Source organism: Rhodamnia argentea, chromosome 1, assembly GCF_020921035.1.
Source record: "Rhodamnia argentea isolate NSW1041297 chromosome 1, ASM2092103v1, whole genome shotgun sequence".
In the NCBI taxonomy this organism is placed as follows: domain Eukaryota; kingdom Viridiplantae; phylum Streptophyta; class Magnoliopsida; order Myrtales; family Myrtaceae; genus Rhodamnia; species Rhodamnia argentea.
In genome coordinates this window covers 4,818,849-4,839,077 of record NC_063150.1, presented here as the reverse complement: position 1 = coordinate 4,839,077, position 20,229 = coordinate 4,818,849, and the positions used below count along the sequence as shown (strand labels likewise).

Here is a 20,229-nt window from a genome sequence, read left to right as displayed (position 1 = left end):
TTCAGCTCCGACTGTTGAAACTAGATTTCCATTTCAGCAGAGCCTGTGTTGCTTCCTCTGCAATTGCATATGGATCAGTGGCTGCTGAAGCAAGGCCAGTGAAGATATTGAGGAGGACATTTACAATGGTCATGACTTCCTATCTCTCTCTGCTTGAACTATTCGTGTGATGTTGTGTTCTTCATGGGTACCGACTAGTGTCCGGCGTCGGATTTTATAGCCTGAGTTTGCACAAAGAGGGCAAAAAGCACCCGGAAAAATCGTCTGTCTTTCAGTTCTGCTTTCAGAATTTCCTTCTTCTCCACTTTCTGAAGTTTCAATTTGACATCAGTAGATGAGACTTTGACGTGCTTTTATGTGTTGCACCTCCTTTCTTATAAGGGTTCATGTGATCATTATCGAAAAACCATTTGAACACCTCAAGACAGAGAAGAATAGTGTCGTCCACGCGACCATCGATCAATTACTACTACAGAAGAGAGCTCATGTTGGACATTCTCTAGGAGCTTCCTAAAATTTCCCATTTGTTTTATGGTGCTTTCACTTTTGTGACTACTTAACAGTACATCTCTTTCATGTGTTCAGCTCAACAGCAGAAGCTTTTCAGTTCACCCAACCTGACCTCAGAAAATGGCTTTGCTAGAGGCACTTGAACTGGAAGTTCTAGCGAGACTCTTTTCATGCTTGGCCGATGCCGAGGATCCACTCGCAAGCATGCAATCGCCAGTTTTGCGATCGACACCACGTTCTCTGCATCTCTACCCATGGGAGGCGAGAGGCGGCCGTCCAGCACATCCTGGAGTAAAAAGTCCAAACCAATCTTTGCAGGCGATGAAGATGATGGACCAGAAATGTAGATGAGATCCCCCAGATGTTTTCCCATAATCACTTCCATTGCTAGCACTCCAAAGCCATAAACATCACATTTTTCCGTGACTACCGGCGAGAATGCAAGCTCTAGAATTCACAGGTGGCATATCTTAGTTCAATATATGAAGTAGCTGACCACAAAAAATTCTGTCTTTTACTAGCTTGGAAAGCAGAGATTGTACAAGAGAGGCAAAAGCTATGTATATGAACGTTGATTAGCAGTACTAAGATGTGAATTAGAAGTTAAGATAGGACCAAGAACTTGTACCTGGAGCAATGTATCCAAGAGTACCAGCCAAAGAAGTCCAATTTGATGAATCTGATTTGAGAAGCCTAGCAATACCGAAGTCGGAAACGTGAGCCTCGTAATCAGCATCCAACAGAACATTGTTGCTTGTCAAGTCTCGGTGAATCCACACAGGGAAGCAATCGTGGTGCATGTAGGACAACTGCGTTTGCCACTCCTCTGATAACATTTACCCTCCTGACCCAGTTTAGCTCCATCGCCGCTTCGTCATCACCCAAGATTTCTCTTATGCTTCCTCTCTTGAGGAACTCGTAAACCAAGAATGAATTGGTTGAATGCAGGCAGTATCCATAGAGCTTCACAATGTTTCGGTGGGATATATTTGCTAGGCAATTTACCTCCCTCTCCAAAGAGGTAACCCCGATCACCTCACCATCTTCTAATGAATGTAGCTTCTTCACTGCGAAGACTCGATCTGGAGACAGCTCAGCTTTGTAAACAGCTCCAAATCCACCCTCTCCAATTCGGTACTTCAGATCGAAACCTTCTGTGGCCTCGACGATATGTTGATAAACCAATTTTCCATCGTAGCTCCACACCACAAAGGGATCTCCAGTATGTTCCTCCCTCAAATTACAGTTTTCATCCTTGCATTTCCGGCTAGCCAAAAGATAGATCCCCCCGAAAGCAAAAATGAGGAAAAAGGTGCCTGTAACTGACACAGTTATTCCGACCACAAGCTTCTTTCCCCTCTCTGGGTTGGCTTTCTTGTTAGAGGAAGAAGCGCATGCTCTTAGACCAGCCACGACACCACATACATCTTTGTTATTCTGAATTGCTGCGTATGGAGCCCTGCGAAAGGCCTCAATGTCTGGGAGTGGCCCCTCCAATTCATTATATGATATGTCGACAGACGCAAGACCCAACATATCGTAGAAACTGTGTGGAATGGAACCGGACAAGCCGTTATGAGAGAGATTTAAGTCAGCTAATGCAGTCAGCTTTCCAAGATCCTGGGCTATTTCTCCCTCCAAGAAGTTGCTGGATAAATCGAGAATCTGCAGAAATTGAATATTTCCAACCTCTGAAGGAATACTTCCTCGAATCACGTTTCTGCTCAAGTTCAAGTACCATAATTTCCTACATTGTCCTAATTGTGTGGGAATCGGACCATTCAGACTGTTCCTCGCCAAGTTGAGCTTTGCTAGACTTGAGAAAAGCCCAATCTCATGAGGGATGTCACCTGAGATATTATTACCAGTCAGAGAAAGATCTATCAATGAAACTAGTCTTCCCAATTCACGAGGAATCCCTCCGGTTATGTAGTTCGAAGATAAGTCCAACACTCCCAGTCGAGTCATATTCCCAATCGTGGGGGGAATCTCCCCAAAAATAAGGTTGTCAGATATTCGCAAGCTCTCCAAACTACTACATAGTCCCCATGTCCAAGAGAGCTCGCCAGAGAGTTGATTAAGGCTCAAGTCAATGAGTTTTAACATGGGGTATACACCAAAATCTTCCGTGATGTTTCCACTAAGTCGATTTCCTTGAAGCCAAAGCCTAACTAAGCTGCTGCAGTTCCTCAAGCTTCTTGGGATTGGACCATTCAAGTGATTGTCAAATGCTGTAAAGACTTCCAGTGACCCGCCGAGGCATACATTTTCTGGAAGCTGTCCTGTCAGTTCATTTCGAGCCAGAGTAAACTCAACTAAACTAGTAAGATTATTCAGTTCACGAGGAATGAACCCAGAAAGTTTGTTGAAATGCAGAAGCAATATGGTCAGATTAACCAAGTTCCCAACTGATGGAGGGATCGAACCATTGAGACTATTGTTGGACAAAGCAAGAAGGGTCAAAGCTCTCAAGTCACCCACTTCCTGGGGAATAGGTCCCGAAAGATCATTAGAGGCGAGAGAGAGTTCTACTAGGTTGCTCAAGTTCCCGACAGATGTAGGGATGAAACCATTGAGATTATTCCCATACAAAGTGAGGGCAATAAGGCATCTCAATTTCCCCACTTCTTGAGGGATTGAACCAGAAAGATGATTTTCCTGGAGGCTAAGTAGAGTTAGGTTGGTCATGTTCACTATGCAAGTTGGAATTGAACCAGAAAGATAATTTCCCCAGAGGCTAAGTTCAGTTAGCTTGGTCATGTTTACTATGCAAGGGGGAATTGAACCAGTTAACTTGTTCGCACCAAGATAAAGTAAAGACAAAGAATTCATTGCACAAATTTCAGGAGGAATCGATCCTGATAGGTCGTTGTCCATCAAGCCCAGAAGTGTTAGGTTCCCCAGTAACCGGATAGAAGTCGGAATAGCACCTGTGAGATTGTTGAATGACAGAGTAAGCTCCAAAAGGGAGTTCAGCGTCAATATTTCCTTGGGGATACGCCCGCTCAGAAGATTGTAACGAAGGTACAAAAGCCTGAGACTGGTCAATCTACCAAGAGTAGAAGGAATGCTCTGGGAGAGAGAGTTGACTGAGAGATTAAGGGTGGATAGTCTGGAGAGGTTTCCGATGGATGAAGGAATAGGGCCCCGAAAGGAGTTGTTCGACAGGTCCAGGTTAAGTAGATGAGGAAGAGCGGTGAAATTGAGAGCACCAAGCATACCTCTCAGGCCCATGCTCGAAAGATTTAGACCAGTGACGACTCCTGGACTGTCACAGGTGACTCCTGTCCAGTTCCTGGAGCAAGCATCCCCGCCCTGCCACGACGACAGGAGAGATCGGCTTTGATCGTCGAGAGCGGATTTCCATTTCAGCAGAGTTTCTGCTGCCTCCCCTGCATTCCCACCTTCGGCTTCAGGAGGGAAACCAGGGGTGGCGGCGGCTGAAGCGAATCCAGGGAAGAAGGTGAGCACCATTCCAACGATCAGGACACCGAGACCGAAGTCGAAGAGCTTTTGGAGGAAGGCGGTTTTGTGAGAACGCGGGCCGTCTTCAAGCGAAGAGAGAACCATGACTCGGCGGGATTGCGGCAACCTATCTCTCTGCTCGAACTAGAACTGTTAGCAGGAGGCCAATCTATCATGGGAAAATACTTGTGGCCTGCAAATCATCCCTCGTGATCTTTCTGTGGGGACATATACTATACTAGTGGAAAATGCACGTGTGGTCACCAGCGTGTGCCACGTTCAGCAAGCTGATCACCTCAGCAACAGTTTTTGGAGATTGTACGGGAGTAAACAAATTAGTTTTCTCTACAATCAAGAATGCTGTTTCTGAGCGAGAGCAAAACCGTTCATCCTCTCCCTTCCGTCTTAGCGTGCGCGAGGAAGTCCGAGAGAAATCAGAAAATTCTCTCTGCACTTTTGATTCCTGCGGTGGCCCAAAAATCAGTAGCGTGGAGAGTTATCTTCACAATATTGCTAGCACAATCAATTATGGTATTCACCCAGCGTTGTCTTTCTCCCGTTCGTCGTACAATTAGTAATGTGTCGGAACTGCGATTGCACCGTATTATTATATTACTCAGAAGCTCGAAATTATTCCCACACAATTTCTAAAGTCCGATGATATGGGTCAATCACAAAACTCCATTTTACTTGCTTTTTCTTATTATACTAGTTAAAAAGACATGTATGTTGCACGGATCACTTACTAATTTTGTGGAAATTAATCTGATTCAGAACCTATGCATATTTACCGACCAAACAATAGAAGCAAATAATATTTAAATCTATTTTGGTCATATCTAGCGGATTGTTGATTATTGATATGACATTTCTGTCTATCCTAATGCGATCAAATTTCGTGTAGGGATTTCATATATGTGAATGAGTGCCGCAGACCCTCGGATGACTCCCACCCTTTTCTCTCTCTCCCCCTCCCCTCCCCCACCCTAGGGTTTCAGCCACCCTCCCTCTCTCCTCCCCGACACCACCGGCGTACCTATCTTTGCTGATCTGAGGTTCAAGTTTCTTTCTTGTGCTTGGACTCTCGAGATTATGCCGCTCTCATCTTCCTGTTTAAATTTAGGTATAGATTCAGGGATTTTAATCTCCCGAACTAGATCTAAATATAAATCGGGGAGTTCCCTACATATATTTGATCTGTGCTCTTTCAATATGCTGATATTGGTGTTATTGCTCGGCGATGATAACGGGGACGTCGAACCTAGACGAGCACCACAAGCCGTTGCTATTAATGCGGGTGTTCTCGGCGTGTGCTCATCACTAAATCTGGTGATCGGTTGCCGAAATTTTGTGATGGCATATGATGATAGTGTGCTTCTAATCGCAGAATTTGCTATGTTATTTGATGTCTGTTATTTACTTTTTTCTAGAAGTTTGAAACCATTTTATGTATCTCTCAAATATTATCTTGATTAATTTTTTTGGTTAAATTATCCTGATTAATTAATAAAATCTTTCTTTCGGAAAAAAAAAAGTGCTGGAGAACAAGTCAAAATTGGATAAACAGGGCCTCTTTGTTTATGTTTTTTCAAAAGCAAAGAGCAACTTGCTTCCCATCAATTACAAGACCAATTTTTTTTTAAATGATGGATACATAAATTAAAAAAAGAAAAACTAAAAAGAAAAATACCAAAAAAAAAAAAAAAAAGGAGACACAAGAGGGAGGGACTCTCAATGGGGCGACGACGGTTGGCGCGGCGTCGGCGACTCCAGCGACCAATGGCGAGGGCCGGTTGGCCCTCACCGGAGTTGGGAGAGGGCTGCGACCCTCTCCCAAGTCTTAGGTAGGGTCGCGGCCCTTGGCCAAAGTCCGGACGAGGGTTGGCAACCCTCACCCGGATCTGGAAGAGGGTTGTGGCCCTCGCCACCGGTCGGTGGGACGACGTTCACGGGCGGGAGGCAGCCCCTCTCGCCCGAGTTTATTTATTTTTTAAGTTTTTAGAAAAGACAAAGAAGAATAAACAAAGAAAAAAATTAATTTTTTTAAAATTAAATGGCAAAAATACGCCTACCCAACTATTAAGTGCCCCTCTTTTGAGACCGATATGGCCATTTCAAGTTCTTATTTGAAATAATATCAATTTCAAACTCTTATTTGAAACAATGAGGACACTTCAAGCCCTTATTTGAGAAAATGAGGAACCAAGTGTCATTAATTGAAAATTTCCCTAATCATTATCAAAAATAGTTAAACTACGGAGATTATCAAGGCAACCAACTGTCAATCTTGTATTTAAATCAGTACGCCTTCTTTATCTTCGAACTTCATTGAAATTTGGATTAAATGTGACAAATTTTGCCTGGAGAAATCTGATAAGCCAACAGCCACAAAATCTTTCAGCTCATATGGATCAGCGGCTGCTGAAGCAAACGCCAGTGAAGAAAGTGAGGAGGGCATTCACAATGGTCATGACTTGACTTCCTATCTCTGTGCTTGAACTATTTGTGTGATGTAGCGTTCTTTGTGGCTACCGACTACTCTGCGGTGTCGGGTTTCACAGCCGGAGTTTGCACGAAGAGGGTAAAAAGCACCCGGAAAAATTGTCTGTCTTTCAGTTCTGCTTTCGGAATTTCCTGTCTTCTCCACTTTCTGGAGTTTCGGTTTGCCATGAGTAGATGAGACTTCGACGTGCTTTATGTCTTACACCTCCATTCTTAGTGTGGTAGACGGATCATTATCAAAAAACCGAACCGAACACCTCAAGACACAGACAAAATCATGTCGTCCACGCGCCCAATCGATTGATTACTTGGACTGCAAAGAACTGATGCCGGACCTGAGTTTGAGCTCAATGGAGTTTCATGGTCAGATACCTGTGCCTAGTACGTTCTCAGTCTCAGTCGAAGGTGGGGTGGAAAATACTGCACTAAAGACCCGACCATTTTCGGATCATGGGTTCACTCATCTTGGCAAGTAATTTCAAGTCAAGCCAGCACTTTAAACTCTGACAAAGTATCAAGATTGATTCATATCGAACTTATTCGTCTCAATCAGCATTTCCGAAAGGATTGCGCCATTCTCTCAAATCAAATATTCCAGACTTCATTCATATATTGCTTACTGAGCTTCCTCTCTTTCATGTATACTGCTCAACAGCCGAAGCTATTTAGTTCACCCAATGTGATCTCAGAAAGTGGCTTTGCTAGAGGCACCTGAACTAGAAGTAGTAGCGAGACTCATTTCATGCTTGGCCGACGCCGGGGATCCACTTGCAAACATCCAAATGCCAGTTTCATAATTGACACCACGTCCTCTGCATCTCTACCCATAGTAGGTGGAAGGCGTCGATCCAACATATCCTGGAGTAAAAAGTCCAAACCGATCTTCACCGATGATGAAAATGATGGACCTGAAATGGAGATGAGATCTTCCAGGTGTTTTCTCATCATCACTTCCATCGCTATCACTCCAAAGCCATAAACATCGCATTTTTCTGTGATGGCTGGCGAGTATGCTAGCTCTAGAATTCACAAGCGGCATATCTTAGTTCAATATTTGAAGTAGATGACTTCCAAAGTGCTGGCTTTTACCAGCTTGGAACTTGGAAAAAAGTGCGAGATATAAAAGAAAAATGCGGTAAGAGATCATTGTAAGCTGTCGTTACTTGTTGGTGAGCCAATTCCTAGAGCAAGCATTCCCGTCCTGCCACGACGACAGGAGAGATCGGCTTTGATTGCCGAGAGTGGATTTCCATTTCAGCAGAGTTTCTGCTGCCTCCTCTGCATTCCCAACTTCGGCTTCAAGAGGGAAACCAGGAGTGGCAGCTGAAGCAAATCCAGGGAACAAGGTGAGCACCATTCCAACGATCATGACACCAAGACTGAATATGAAGAGCTTTTGGAAGACCACTTTGCAAGATTGCCAGCCGTCCGTCTTTAAGCGAAGAGAGAATGATGACTCGGCGGCGTTCGGAATCGCAGCAACCTATCTCTCTGCTTGAACTAGAACTGTGTATGTGTTGCGGTTTTCTGAAAGTATCGATGAGCCTATCAATTAGCATTTTTATAGCAGGAGGCCAAACATGAGAAAATACTTGGCCTCTGGAATCATCTCTCATCATCTTTCCGTGGGAACATACACTAGTCGATGCATATGACTTATCATCATCTTGGACACGAATTTCCCACACGAGGGATGAACATTCAACCCAAAGACCTCAATATGGAAAATAATGTGACTCATTGACTAATCTTGCTGACACAGGACAAAAATCTTTCCTCAACTTGTCTACCCATGACTCGGTCAGCCACAAAAATGAAGATTAAAGAGAAGAATATTGACCGCTTTCCCTGCTCTTCGATCCATTAGGTTCGTGGAAAAACCAATACATTTTCCAAATTTTAGGAATATATTTTTCCAACGAGGAGGCATGAAATATTTTTCGAACGCGGGATAAGGTTCGTGGAAAAGCGAGTTCATAAATAACATTGGACTCAACTTGCCACAAAAAAGTTTCACGACACCATTCATAGGAGAAACTTTCAAATACACACAATGTCCCACATTAAATTGTACGTTGAGCCCTGGTATTAGAGCGGGAGGTTCTAAGTTCAAATTTTTCCAGACCCATATTTCCCCCCTCTCCCCAAATTAAAATTTACCCGCTTAGTACCAAAAAAAATAGACTAAGCGGGAGAAAAAGTATTAGAATATATAACTATTAAACCGCGCTTTTATTTAACAGTTTAAACTTTTAAAACAGTTAGTAGTAGTCCCACAAAATCTCACCTCCACCAACGTCGGCATAGTTTCTGTGGGGATCAGATTTTATGTAGGGATTTAATTAATTTGAATGAGTTCCGCAGAGCAAGTAAAATTGGGATCAACAGAGTTTCTTTGTTTAAGTTTTTTCAAAAGCAAAACGCAACTTCTTTCCTACCAAAATATACAATATTATCCAAATTAGAAAAAAAAAAATACGGGCAATTTATATAGGAATATGCACGCCAATTTTTGTATATTGTGAATTTTTTTAGGTGTATCGGATTAAAGAAAAATCAAAATGTTTCGGCTGCAAAATTCAAGTAAAGTAAAAATTTATCCAAAAACGAAGATAACTTTTGAATATGTAATTAATTATATTATCATAAGCACACTATTAAATTGAATTATGTCATAGTTAATAAGTTGTGTAAATTTAATGTGACAAGTTCATTAATAAATACTGATATTTAAATATTTCTTCTTTTATTTTAATAATTAATGCAAATGTTAGTGGATTATAATCAACTAGTTTTCATGTGTTCGCGAGTACTGACCACGTCTACTATAACATAATGAGTTACTAATAAAATTCGCAACTGGAAAAATAGAATGAGAGGAGAATTGCAAATTTCCTCATAGAGAGCATAAGGATGAAGTTGGTAATTGCATTGTAAGGACAACTAAGATAAGAGAACAAGGCTAGAATGTCTCATTATTGCCATGCTAATTACACCATTAAAACCAATTAAAAACAGTGATACTGAATGAGGCAAGCCTATGGAAGAATGAGAAATCCAAATCGGAAGCAAGATACATGGAAAGGGTGAGAAAAATACACCTTACAAGAAGGACAATAATCGACATCTTGGACGAGGGTTCACACATGTCAACGAAGTAACAAGGCAAAAACCTTATAAAGACCCAATTTGTACTTTCAAATTCAATATAGATCTAAATATTCTTTTTATACAAGTCATCTCAGTTATGGATTATACCTAGATGCTTTGGGCTAAAATAAAGGGTAAATGACACAAATAGCCCCTGAAATTTGGAATAATGTGTAACATTGTACATAAACTTTAAATTTATTCAATATGATTTCTAAAGTTTAGTCCAACGTGTAATGTCATCCCTAAACTTTTAATTTGTTTAATGTGATAGCTAGACTTTTGGTATATGTTTAATTTAGTTCCTGGAATGTATTAAAAATGTTCATTATAGTTATTTCATTAATTCAAGTTCAAGGACAACATTGAACATTTTAATATAGTTTGTGGACTAAATTGAATATGCGCCAAAAGTTTAAAGATCATATTAAATAAATTAAAAGTTTATGAACGGCATTGTATATTATGGTAGAGCTTAACGATTACGTTGAATAAATTTAAAGCTCACATATCATATTGTGTCAAAGTTTTTGAATTATTTGCGTAAATAATATTAACCATTAACGAGGTTAACGAGTGAACTCATCAATGATGATCATGATTATTTGAAAACCCCCACCCCACCCCCACAAACGTGACACGATCGATCGCCCAACAACGACAGAGTCGAAATCAGGAATTGGGTACAATTGCAGTACGATGAACCAATTGAGTTTGTTCCGATCCGAAAAAAAAAAAAACAATTGAGTTTGTCTGTACCTTTTGGTTTGATCCCATCGAGGGCGAGATTACTGTGTACGTGGACAAATCACCATCATTTGATCTTCCACAATGGACGCCTATCTGGACCCACCAGTCGGCTATAGAGAGAGAGAGAGAGATGCGAAAGGTTCCCAGAATTTCCAAAGGCGCGTCGTAAAATGGTGGGATCAACATCAACATCAAGTCATCAAGCCACCAAGTACAATCAAGCGAAGGACTGTTGATTTTTTCGTCGTTAAGACCCGGTGACTGCCGACAAAATAGCTTTCTCAGTTATCATCTTTATCTTCCGGAGTTTTATTGAGACCTTGTCTTGAGCTTTGCCTTAAAAGGCTGTGGAACCGAGGGACCGCTGAAATTCCCAGAAGGGTTCGACTCTTTCTAGGTTTTCTCTGGAATGCCTGGTTCTTTCTCAGGTCTCTCTTTGCAGCAGTAATTAGCTGAAGCTCGTTTCTTTTTCTTGTCATCTGTCTCTGTGTGTGTTTTTTCTTTTTGTGCGTTCGCATGATCTAGCTAGTTTTTTTTTTTTTTTCAATTTTACTTCTACGGTTCCTTGGAACTAATGCTTATAGAAATCGATGGCCTATGCAAGTCTTGGTAAGTATTTAGTCATGTTAGGCAGAAGACGTGAGCCCTTTTAATCCCGGTTTTTGTCGTTTCCTTCATTTCTTCCTTTGCTTCTTGATCTGGTGCAAAAGTTGCTCGCATTCTGTGAGAAATTATGGCTTGTTGAAATGTAACCTGTCATGTGCTAGCTTTCCCGGGGTCTTGATACTGGGTCATGGGCAGCAGTATTTCAATTTTGAATCAAGTTCTTCAACGATTTCTCGTGCTTCGTGGGCTAAATGATTCCTTTTGCTGCGAGGTTCAGTTGATTTGGCAAAAAGAGAGACAATTCCTTAGTGGAAATGTTATCTTATTTGAATGTGAACATCTGGAATGCTTTGCCTCCATCACTAAACATGATCCGAGCATTTGTTTTTTATTTTGGTTTTGCTTTTTGTTTCTGCTAATTCAGAAATCGGTCATGTGATGTGTTGGAGCTTTTTTTCTATGTCGCATAAAAATCTGAAGGATACCGAGAGTCTATTTCAAGTTGTAGTTTCTTACAACTTTGACATTAACTGAAAAAATGGCTGATCATCTAGTAACTAGGATCATAATAGACTTTGTATAAGTACTTGCATAAATCTAAATTCTCGGAAATAAAAGCTGACCAGTGCCAATGATTGCCAACGTAAGAGGGAGGACAAGAGTTTCAGTTTAAATTGGTTTATCTATTCATTGCAGGGTGGACCAAGTATGAAATGAGATTAGTCTTTCTTGAAATTATTTCTGCTCACAAGCATTTATTTCTCGATTTTGGATGCCATGTTTCTACTTGAGTATCACTTGTAAGACCAAGGAATTCCCTGTCTTTGCATTTCATAAATGAGCGGGGAAGATCATGAAGGATAGCATAACTTGTGCTGAGTCTACTGATGGTTGTGAACATACTAGTCATTTCAAGTATACATAAACAATATTTGTTTCCTTTCAGGTGCTAATCGTTGCATTTCAAAGTCCCGTGGAGCTTTTAGATTGGTTCTTTCCCAGAATTGTTAATGATTCAGTAACTCTGTGAGTGAGTTTTCTACTACTGAAGGTTTCGGCTGTTCTTCTATTCGATGCAAATGCTATTTGAAGACTTGATTCTAGACCGGCACATTTTTTTATTCCTTGTAGGATGCAGATTGTCTTCAATCTTTGGGAAATCAGTACTTGACAACGAGAGAGAGCACGCTTGTCCGTGTTCTTGCTAGTGCCATGACTGTGTACATGCGTGCTCTCTACCGTTGTCAAATGATGGATACCCTAAGACGAACTCTTCTCTCGAGCATTTGCAGCAAGAGAGTTATCCTGATGACGGTTAAAGGGGATCTTCAGTCCCAGCATATAATTTGAAAGTACATTTGTGATCTGTTAGGATAATCTCAATTAATCCTCTTAGCATTACGGAAACCTAGATTACAACTTTCATACTATAATGGCAATTACGAAGGTTTTAGTTCAAAGTTATATATTAGTAAATTTAGAAGGTTGATGCAGCATATAGTATTAGCATTTAGTGGCAATTACACTTTTTATGGTTCTTTCGACCCTCTGACATGCAAGTTTCTCTTGCTTACATCTAGGCAATGTTTTGTGAATGCATTTAGATAAATGCCAAGCTTCACACATTTTCAATCAAGGGGAGGGAAAATTTGAGTAATCACCTCAAAACTTAGTTTGAAATTATATTATAATAATTGTTATACCTTCAGTTTCTGAATGGCATATTCCTTTGTTTGTAGTGGATCTGAGACATAAATTAGTTCCCAAGGATTTGAAAGGACATCAATGACTAGATTTAAGCGAATATCATAGGTCTATACCACCTTTAAGAAGGGTGTTTCAGTGGTGCCTGTTGGACTTGATGTGAAGTTACTACGTAAGCTACAGCCACTTTGTTAGTAAAATCGATGGATTATGAGGTAGGACCTACTCTGGTGTTTAGAAATCGGTTAATTTGATGCAAGAATGTTGGAAGTTGATGTCCCAATCATTTAGCCTGAGGTTTCTAGTCTCACATTTCACCACAGAGGCATCTTGACCATGCTTTATTAACCCTATATGTTGCATTGTCCATTTTAGGTGGGTTGAATGTCTACTGGTCATTAGAAGTGGCTTGAAGCATGTTGAGATTTTGGGATTGCAGCAGGCACAGAGAGAGAGAGAGAGAGAGAGAGAGAGAATAGAAGAGGGATATATTCTTACTGAAAATTAATAGAGCTCTTTTACAGAGCATAGTGGCACTCATAAAACCCTAACCACCTTATGTGTTGTTTACCTACCAACTGACTCTTAATTGTACCGTTGTACTTAATGCTTATAGTACCTGGCTGGTTGAATGCTATGAGTAAAGGTATCGAGGAACTGCTTTTAGGCGATTTGCTAGAAGAACCATCTTGTGTTGTTGCTTCCTCCATCACATGCACTACAATGCACCTGCTGTCTTTTAGTTTCCCTTGGCTTTGGTTGCCATAGGGAAACTTATTAAAATCGATTCTAGTTGATATAGATTCATACAAGACAACTTAAACGTGATGCCAGAGAAGATGTCTTCAGCAATACTTGATGTCTTTGAACCTGATAGAAGGCACTTGCTTTTGAAATAGGTGTATGGGTTTTTTTTAGCATTAGTTCTTATACAGTACCTTATTTTTCTTGACACTAAATTGCACACATGGATTGCAATATTCTTTTTGATCACTTTGTGTAGGGTCTCATTACTTATTATTGGTGGATTAAGTGATGAGTTAGCCAGAAGGATCTTTTGTTGAAGTTATGTGTCTGTTAGCCCTTGTGAGAATTTTCCCTTTCAGCGCCATGTTCATTATGGTAAGAGGCACTTGTTATTCTTCTGCGTCCATCATATGGTGGTTTCAGTGACCTTAATTAGTTGATTTGGCACATTTCTCATTGCAAAGATTGAATGCTTTATCTTTTATGTTCTTTCTTATTGCAACAAACATCTGGTCCCTATCGCTTACAAACATAGAGACTGTCTTTTCTTTGGTAATTTCTGGTAAAGCCCTAGGATTTACAACAATCCAAGTCAAGTAGAATTGTCTTCATATTCTAAATGATACACATGATGATGTTTGCTGTGCTTGACTTCAGGCCTTTTTATCGTATTTTGCTATTATTTGCTGTCTTTGAGGTCTAATAAGCAGAAGTAGTGAATTATGTGCCGAGTGCTAGGATTGCACTTTTACTGGTTGAGATGTGACATTAGTAGCTAGAAAATCTTCACGAGGATCACATAGTTTCAATTCATTCTTGTTAACATCAGTAGCATGGCTAAAATTGTGTCTTCATACCTGCTTTACATAGTCTAACAAAAAGGTGTGAACTCTTAAGTGGAAAAGACTATGTATATAAAGGGTATTGAATCTCCACATTTAGGCGATGTAGGATGTTAAACATCTCCTCTGACATGCGACCCTGATTGAGAACGACACTTGGAATTAATGAATGGGGAGCCACTCACTGGAAACAAAATTAGAAGGGAACCTGGCTCTAATTCATTATTAGAAAATTCAATCCAAAAGCCGAAGTTGTTTTGCGGGGGGAGACTAGTGTATATAAGGCTTGCTGTTTGATTGTATTCTAGCAATGTGAGGTACTTAAACACCTAGTATTTTGCTGAGAAATGATTACATTGTTGAATTAGGTTTATACTTTAGAGACAATCGATGTAATCAAGCTATATTGATGGTTAATGTCTTTTAATTGTTCTGTTTGATGACTATTTCTATTTCCTCTAACTTAGTTTTCCTTTTAGACCCCTCTCTTCCACATTCCTTTGTTCTTCCTTCTTTCCCGCTTACATCTACCAGATTTAGAATCTTAGCTTCTTCTCGATGATGTTAGTTTCACAATGAGGATTGTCATAGTTTGTTTTATTCCCTTGTCTTAATTGAAGGGAAGGAACCCTATTTCTAGTTCTATCTTTTGTTTCAGCTTCACTCTATCCAGATTCCATTAAATCGAAGTTTGATGTGATTTTGATTGTTTTAGGGCTATTGGTGAAGGTTTTGTGCTTTCGACTCTGACTGCTTATATAAATTTAGTTCATATTCACATCTGTACATGGCGTTTTCTGGGTGATGCCAGTATGGAGCTATATGCATATGCCACAGCAGTTTATAATATCACATGTATGGTAGTGAGATAAATTTGTTCTGTTTCAATCAATTTCATAGCCTGATGTTGGCAGCTGTTGCTAGTTCACCCTATTGATCCATCCAATTATTTTTTGCCAATGTGTGTTGGTTGCTAATCTTGCTGTCTCTAGTCTAAGGCCCATGGTTCATCTGGATAATATCCCATTCCATGTGAGGTTTACAATATGCATCAGTACTCTCTCCGATCGTACCAGTCGGTCCATCCGATGTCAAACTGGTTCAATTTATGATGTTGGTTATCGTCCTCATCTACTGACAAATGATTCAACTGTGTTTGCAATGTCGTATCAATGTTCTCCTGTTCACTCTTTAGCTTATCGATTGCTTTTCATTGAGGGAAGTGTTCGAAAAAGGTCTCGGAAAGCACCTATAGGCAGGTCACAAATTACAGGGTTAATGCGCTTCTGGTGGTTCTTGTTAATGGCTGACTGCTTTCCCATTCCAAGATGCACGCTCGTGCTCCGGCAAGATATCAGCCCCGGTAATAGCGGAGATGATGATAATTCTAATTGTATTGATACTGTTTCTGGATTGCCTCTGGTGGTTGATGAAATCCTTCGATATGTATTCGCCGCACCGGGATTGCAATATCTAACTTCATGCTTCAATTTTGACCCACGTCAGAGTCTTTTGTACGTAAATGCTCGTACCATTTTTATCTAGCGATTCTTCTATGATTCTACCAAAGCACGGCTTGCGAGCTTCTGCACCAACTCATCGATGTTCTGATCGGAGCTCCCGCCTTCGCCGATTGCTGCCATGGCCACTTTGGTCTTGGCATAACTTAGGGCGAAAGGATTGCAAGTTTTATGGATCGCATCTTTGGTCTTTGAAGTTCGCTGGGTATTTGTGTTTGAACCAATCCGCCACATATATGACTTGATACAATGAAAACCATAAATTCCGATGTCTTATTGTTACGAAATTAACCACATGGATCTTATAGTCCACTAGATCACTAGCTAATCACATGTAACAAAATAAAACAGCATATAGATTTTACACTTTAATCGATTCTATCTATCACATCATTCATAAATAAAACTAAGTTCATTCCATAATTTCTCGAGTAAGGGTGGTTGGGTCCAGTCACCATGTGTGTTCTCCACCCAATCTGCTAATAAATTTTCGTTGCGTGTCCATCTAGACACTATTGACACGTAGATTTTCGGGGAGGGTTGCGGCATACGCCAATCGCAACATGACCAGCTCTCTCCTCCAATTCTTTCTATCCTGCCCTCTATCTTCTCAGCCTTGCACTAGTCACGGTCCTCCCCACCACCATGTACGCCGACACACGCAGCCACCATCGTCGGACATCGCACCGCCTCCGTCGCATGCCTCATGCCACTACCGCCGGCGTCTCCTCTGGTTTTCACCTCCGTCGCTATCTCAATGTCTACTCCCTTGTCCTTTTCTTTTGTTCTTTCTCGCTTGCATGTGGCCAGAAGAGGTGATTCATTATTCGAGAAAAAATGGCACGATGGAGCAGCAAGCCCAGGTAGTTCTGCATCAATGGCTATCCACTTTGCACCCTTTAATTCGATGATTCATAGCCTAAAAATTACTGAATGATGCAACAATTTTCTATTTCTACTGGGTATTCAAAGAAGTAAACGATTCAATAGAAAAGTCTCCCTTTTTTCCAAAAAAAAAAAAAACCCAACTAAAACTCGTCACATGACTTAGTAAAGTTGTAAGATATCTTAGTACACTTAGCATTTCCCTCTAACATAAGTAGTGGAATAAGGAAAACTCAGGCAGGAGTTCCTATAATACAAAAAGTAGAAATAAAAGCATCTTTGAAAATTGGCAAAAATGACACCTAAAGTGTCAATATTTATGTACGGCGTTCACTTTGATGCCAATATATTTTTTAGATCATTTAAGTGTCAATTTCTTGAAAAACGGTTATTTTGCCAACTCTAGTGAGCTTTGCCGGAATCTTATGTGGCTCACCGGAGGATCCTAGTTAGCAAAAAAAAAAAATTAAAATCAATAAAAAAAAATTAACGTAATATTTAAAAATTAAAAATAAATCAAAAACTGAAAATAACCTCAAAAGTAAAAAAAAAAAAAAAGTTGCAGCAGCATCCCTCGCTGCTGCAACTTCTTCTCTTTTTTTTTAAGGTTATTTTCTGTTTAATTTCAATTTATGCAAAATTTAACTTATTTTTAAGTTTAAAAGTCCACGTGGCTTGATTTTAAAAAAAAAATACCACGTAACGTTAAAAAATTAAAAATAAATGACATGTAATTAGTTGGTCCGAATTTCTCGCGGTAGGCACTTAAGTGATCGTTTTGTTTCTAATTCGACACTTAGGTGATCCCAAAAAAATATATATATTTGCATCAAAGTGAGGCTCGTACACAAATATTAATACTCCGGATGTCCTTTTGCCTTTGAAAATTTCTAGGCGTTCAGCATTTTTAAATGAAGGAGAAGTTTCAAATGCTGAAGCAAACGACGACAATTGCTTGATTTAGCTAAACTGTGATTTGATTTCTTTGCTGCACTTATTTTAACCGGTCGAATGTTTATTGCATAAGTCTTGCCTCCAAAAGGTCAAAAGGTTTGAATCCTTAATTGTCTGCATATATAGTCGCCATTCAAAGCTTCAGACAAAAAGGGTCTCATATGACAACAAAATACTCTCTAATTAGATTAATTAATCTATAGAAGTTTGATTAACGTGGGTCCGAAGTTTTCACTTGCAGTTAGGTCTTTAGTGGCTCGCGAGAAGTTCGGGCTCGACTTGATGATGGCTCGACATTGGCTCGCCTAATTTCAAGTTAGGCTTGCACTCGAGCTACTCAATTATCTTATGTGGGGTAGACTTGCGAGCCTCATCGGATTCCAATTTTTCTTTCTCTTTTTTTTACAGAGAGAATAGAGTTTGAAGTTTGGCATTGTATTGGCACGACTCGATGTGGATAGCTCTATCTTGACCACCGCTTGAAATTAGGCATCAAGCCAGATCGAGTCCGAAAATTTTACATGTAGCTCAATTCAGTTCCATTCGGATATTCGATACGTGAACTAACAAGTGGGGCACAGAACTCATATTTCAATTTTAACACACATCTTGAAAGTAAATGGGCAAATTAATTCTATGTGTTGATTCTTCTATTACTCTAGTGATGCACGACTCACGCGCCTCTCCATGAACTCATCAATGTTCTAATCGGAGATGCCGTGTTCCCCTATCGCCGCCTTCGCCGCCGCCATCCACCTCATCGTGCTCCCTGCCATCTCTCTCCCTCTCTCCTCCTCCGACCACTCATGCGCCTCTCCACCTCCTCCGTCCTAATTTCATTTTGATTTGGGGGGTGTGGTGGTGTGGGTGTGTTAATTATGACTCGAGTTTTCGGTAATTTGAGTAAATGCAAGAAGACAAAGAAGAGAAGAATTCTGATGATGGACTTCTTTCTTTAATCGTACAAAGAAGGGGGCCCACTAGTTTCCTATATTATATCATTTATTGGGAGGCATGGTCAGTATCTTCAAAGGAAAACAAGGAGATTTCACGCCAGCTTGGTAGAAAAGCGTGTGGGCCCAGCACTAAATAAAAGAAAGAAAAAAAAGTCTAGGTTTGGCTTTTATTTAAAAGCCTGCACTTATTGTACGAGAAAAAGAAGAGCCGCACAACAAAGCCGAGGGTTTTCCTTCTGTACAGAGCACTGCATTGCGAAAGAAGAAAAGAGGACGCACTGTGACGTTCTAATTTTTCGGCCGTACGAAGGAGCCGCGAATATATGATTTGTGCTTCGTGAGTTTATTATATCCACTTGTGAGTTGTTTTATTTGTAAATACTTAGGGTTTGATTATAATCTAAGTGCGAAAAACACGAGCGTATTGAGCGATTATAATTCCAATTCTTCGATTATAATGGATTATTCAGACTTGCTCTCCAGTGGATGTAGGTACCGATATTCGGACCAATCACGTAATCTCCGGTGCCCTTTATCGTTCTTCGTTATTTTTCTGTGCTTTTGCATTAACTTATTTGCAAGATCTTGGTTAACTTATGCGTTATATTTCAACAATTGGTATCAGAGTACAAGGTTCGGTTATTACGGATTGTGATTTGGGGCTTTTTGCTTGTTTTATTATTATCTGGATATTCTGTAATTGCAATTATGTCCGGAGTAAAAACTAAAATTGAGAAGTTTAACAAGATGAACAACTTTGGGTTATGGAGCCTCAAGATGGAGACGTTATTGACAACTCAAGACTTAGCAGAAGTGTTGGAGGGTAAGGCCGAGTTACCCCAAACGATGACAGATGCTGAAAATGATGTGGTAATGAGGAAAGCTAGAAGTTTAATCCTGTTGAATTTATCGGATGAAGTGTTAATAGAGGTAGGCGAGGAGAATGATACCGCAACATTGTGGGCAAAACTTCAAGCACTCTATATAACGAAGGGTTTGAACAATCGCTTATACATGTTGAAGAGGATGTTCCGGTTCGGATATATTGAAAGTACGTTTATCAGAACCCATCTAAATGAATTTAATAAACTTATGATGAATTTGAAGAACGTCGGTAAGACACTTGATAATGAAGAGCGGGGCATGATGTTGTTAGCTTCCCTACCAGAGTCATGGGAGCATTTTACTAATTCACTATTGCAGGGGCGTATTACGATTACCTCGGAAGATGTAAAGTCCGCCTTATTTTCTAAAGAGTGACAGAGAAAGTTGCGAGATGACAATCTAGCACAGGATGTAGCACGAGAACTAGTGATTCGGGGTAGAAAGCAACAACGAGGGTCCAGTAGCTGCAGAGGTAAAAGCATATCTAAGTTACGTCATAGAAAGTCCAAGAGACGCGTGAAAAGCTTTGAGTGTTACGAAGAGGGGCACATTAGGAGAGATTGTCCCAAGTTGAGAAACAGAGGTGATAAGCAGAAAGCCACAACAAGTGTGGCGAACATTACCGAAGAGAGCACTAGTGATGCAGAGGCTATCTTATGTGTGACTATAGGTTCGTCGGGAGACGAATGGGTGCTAGATTCAAAATGTTCTTATCATATGACGCCTCATAGGAACCGGTTTACTACTTACCGC

General features: G+C 40.3%; 1 protein-coding gene and 1 long non-coding RNA gene across 5 annotated transcripts in view; one reads left to right on the top strand and one right to left on the bottom strand.

Annotated features, from left to right (window-relative positions):
- Positions 1 to 485: 485 nt before the first annotated feature.
- Positions 486 to 4,126, bottom strand: LOC115732623 (MDIS1-interacting receptor like kinase 2-like). The gene is made up of 2 exons (XM_030697381.2): positions 1,139 to 4,126; positions 486 to 957 (listed from the first exon to the last, which is right to left on the bottom strand). The coding sequence occupies exon 1, from the start codon at positions 4,078 to 4,080 to the stop codon at positions 1,240 to 1,242; it is 2,841 nt and encodes a 946-aa protein (XP_030553241.2). The 5' UTR covers positions 4,081 to 4,126; the 3' UTR covers positions 486 to 957; positions 1,139 to 1,239.
- Positions 4,127 to 10,526: 6,400 nt separating this feature from the next.
- LOC115757243 overlaps positions 10,527 to 20,229 on the top strand; it is a 35,481-nt gene continuing 25,778 nt past the window's right edge. The window contains exons 1-3 of one of the 4 annotated variants that reach the window (XR_007199310.1): positions 10,527 to 10,805; positions 11,930 to 12,335; positions 14,992 to 15,535. This is a non-coding gene — a long non-coding RNA (uncharacterized LOC115757243). The remainder of the gene's footprint in view (positions 10,806 to 11,929; positions 12,336 to 14,991; positions 15,536 to 20,229) is intronic. The other 3 variants (XR_007199311.1, XR_007199309.1, XR_004017300.2) reach the window with 3 other exon arrangements.

What these genes read in the sequence shown, in the direction of transcription:
- LOC115732623 (XM_030697381.2), bottom strand. Translation starts at nt 4,080, where the DNA reads ATGGTTCTCTCTTCGCTTGAAGACGGCCCGCGTTCTCACAAAACCGCC.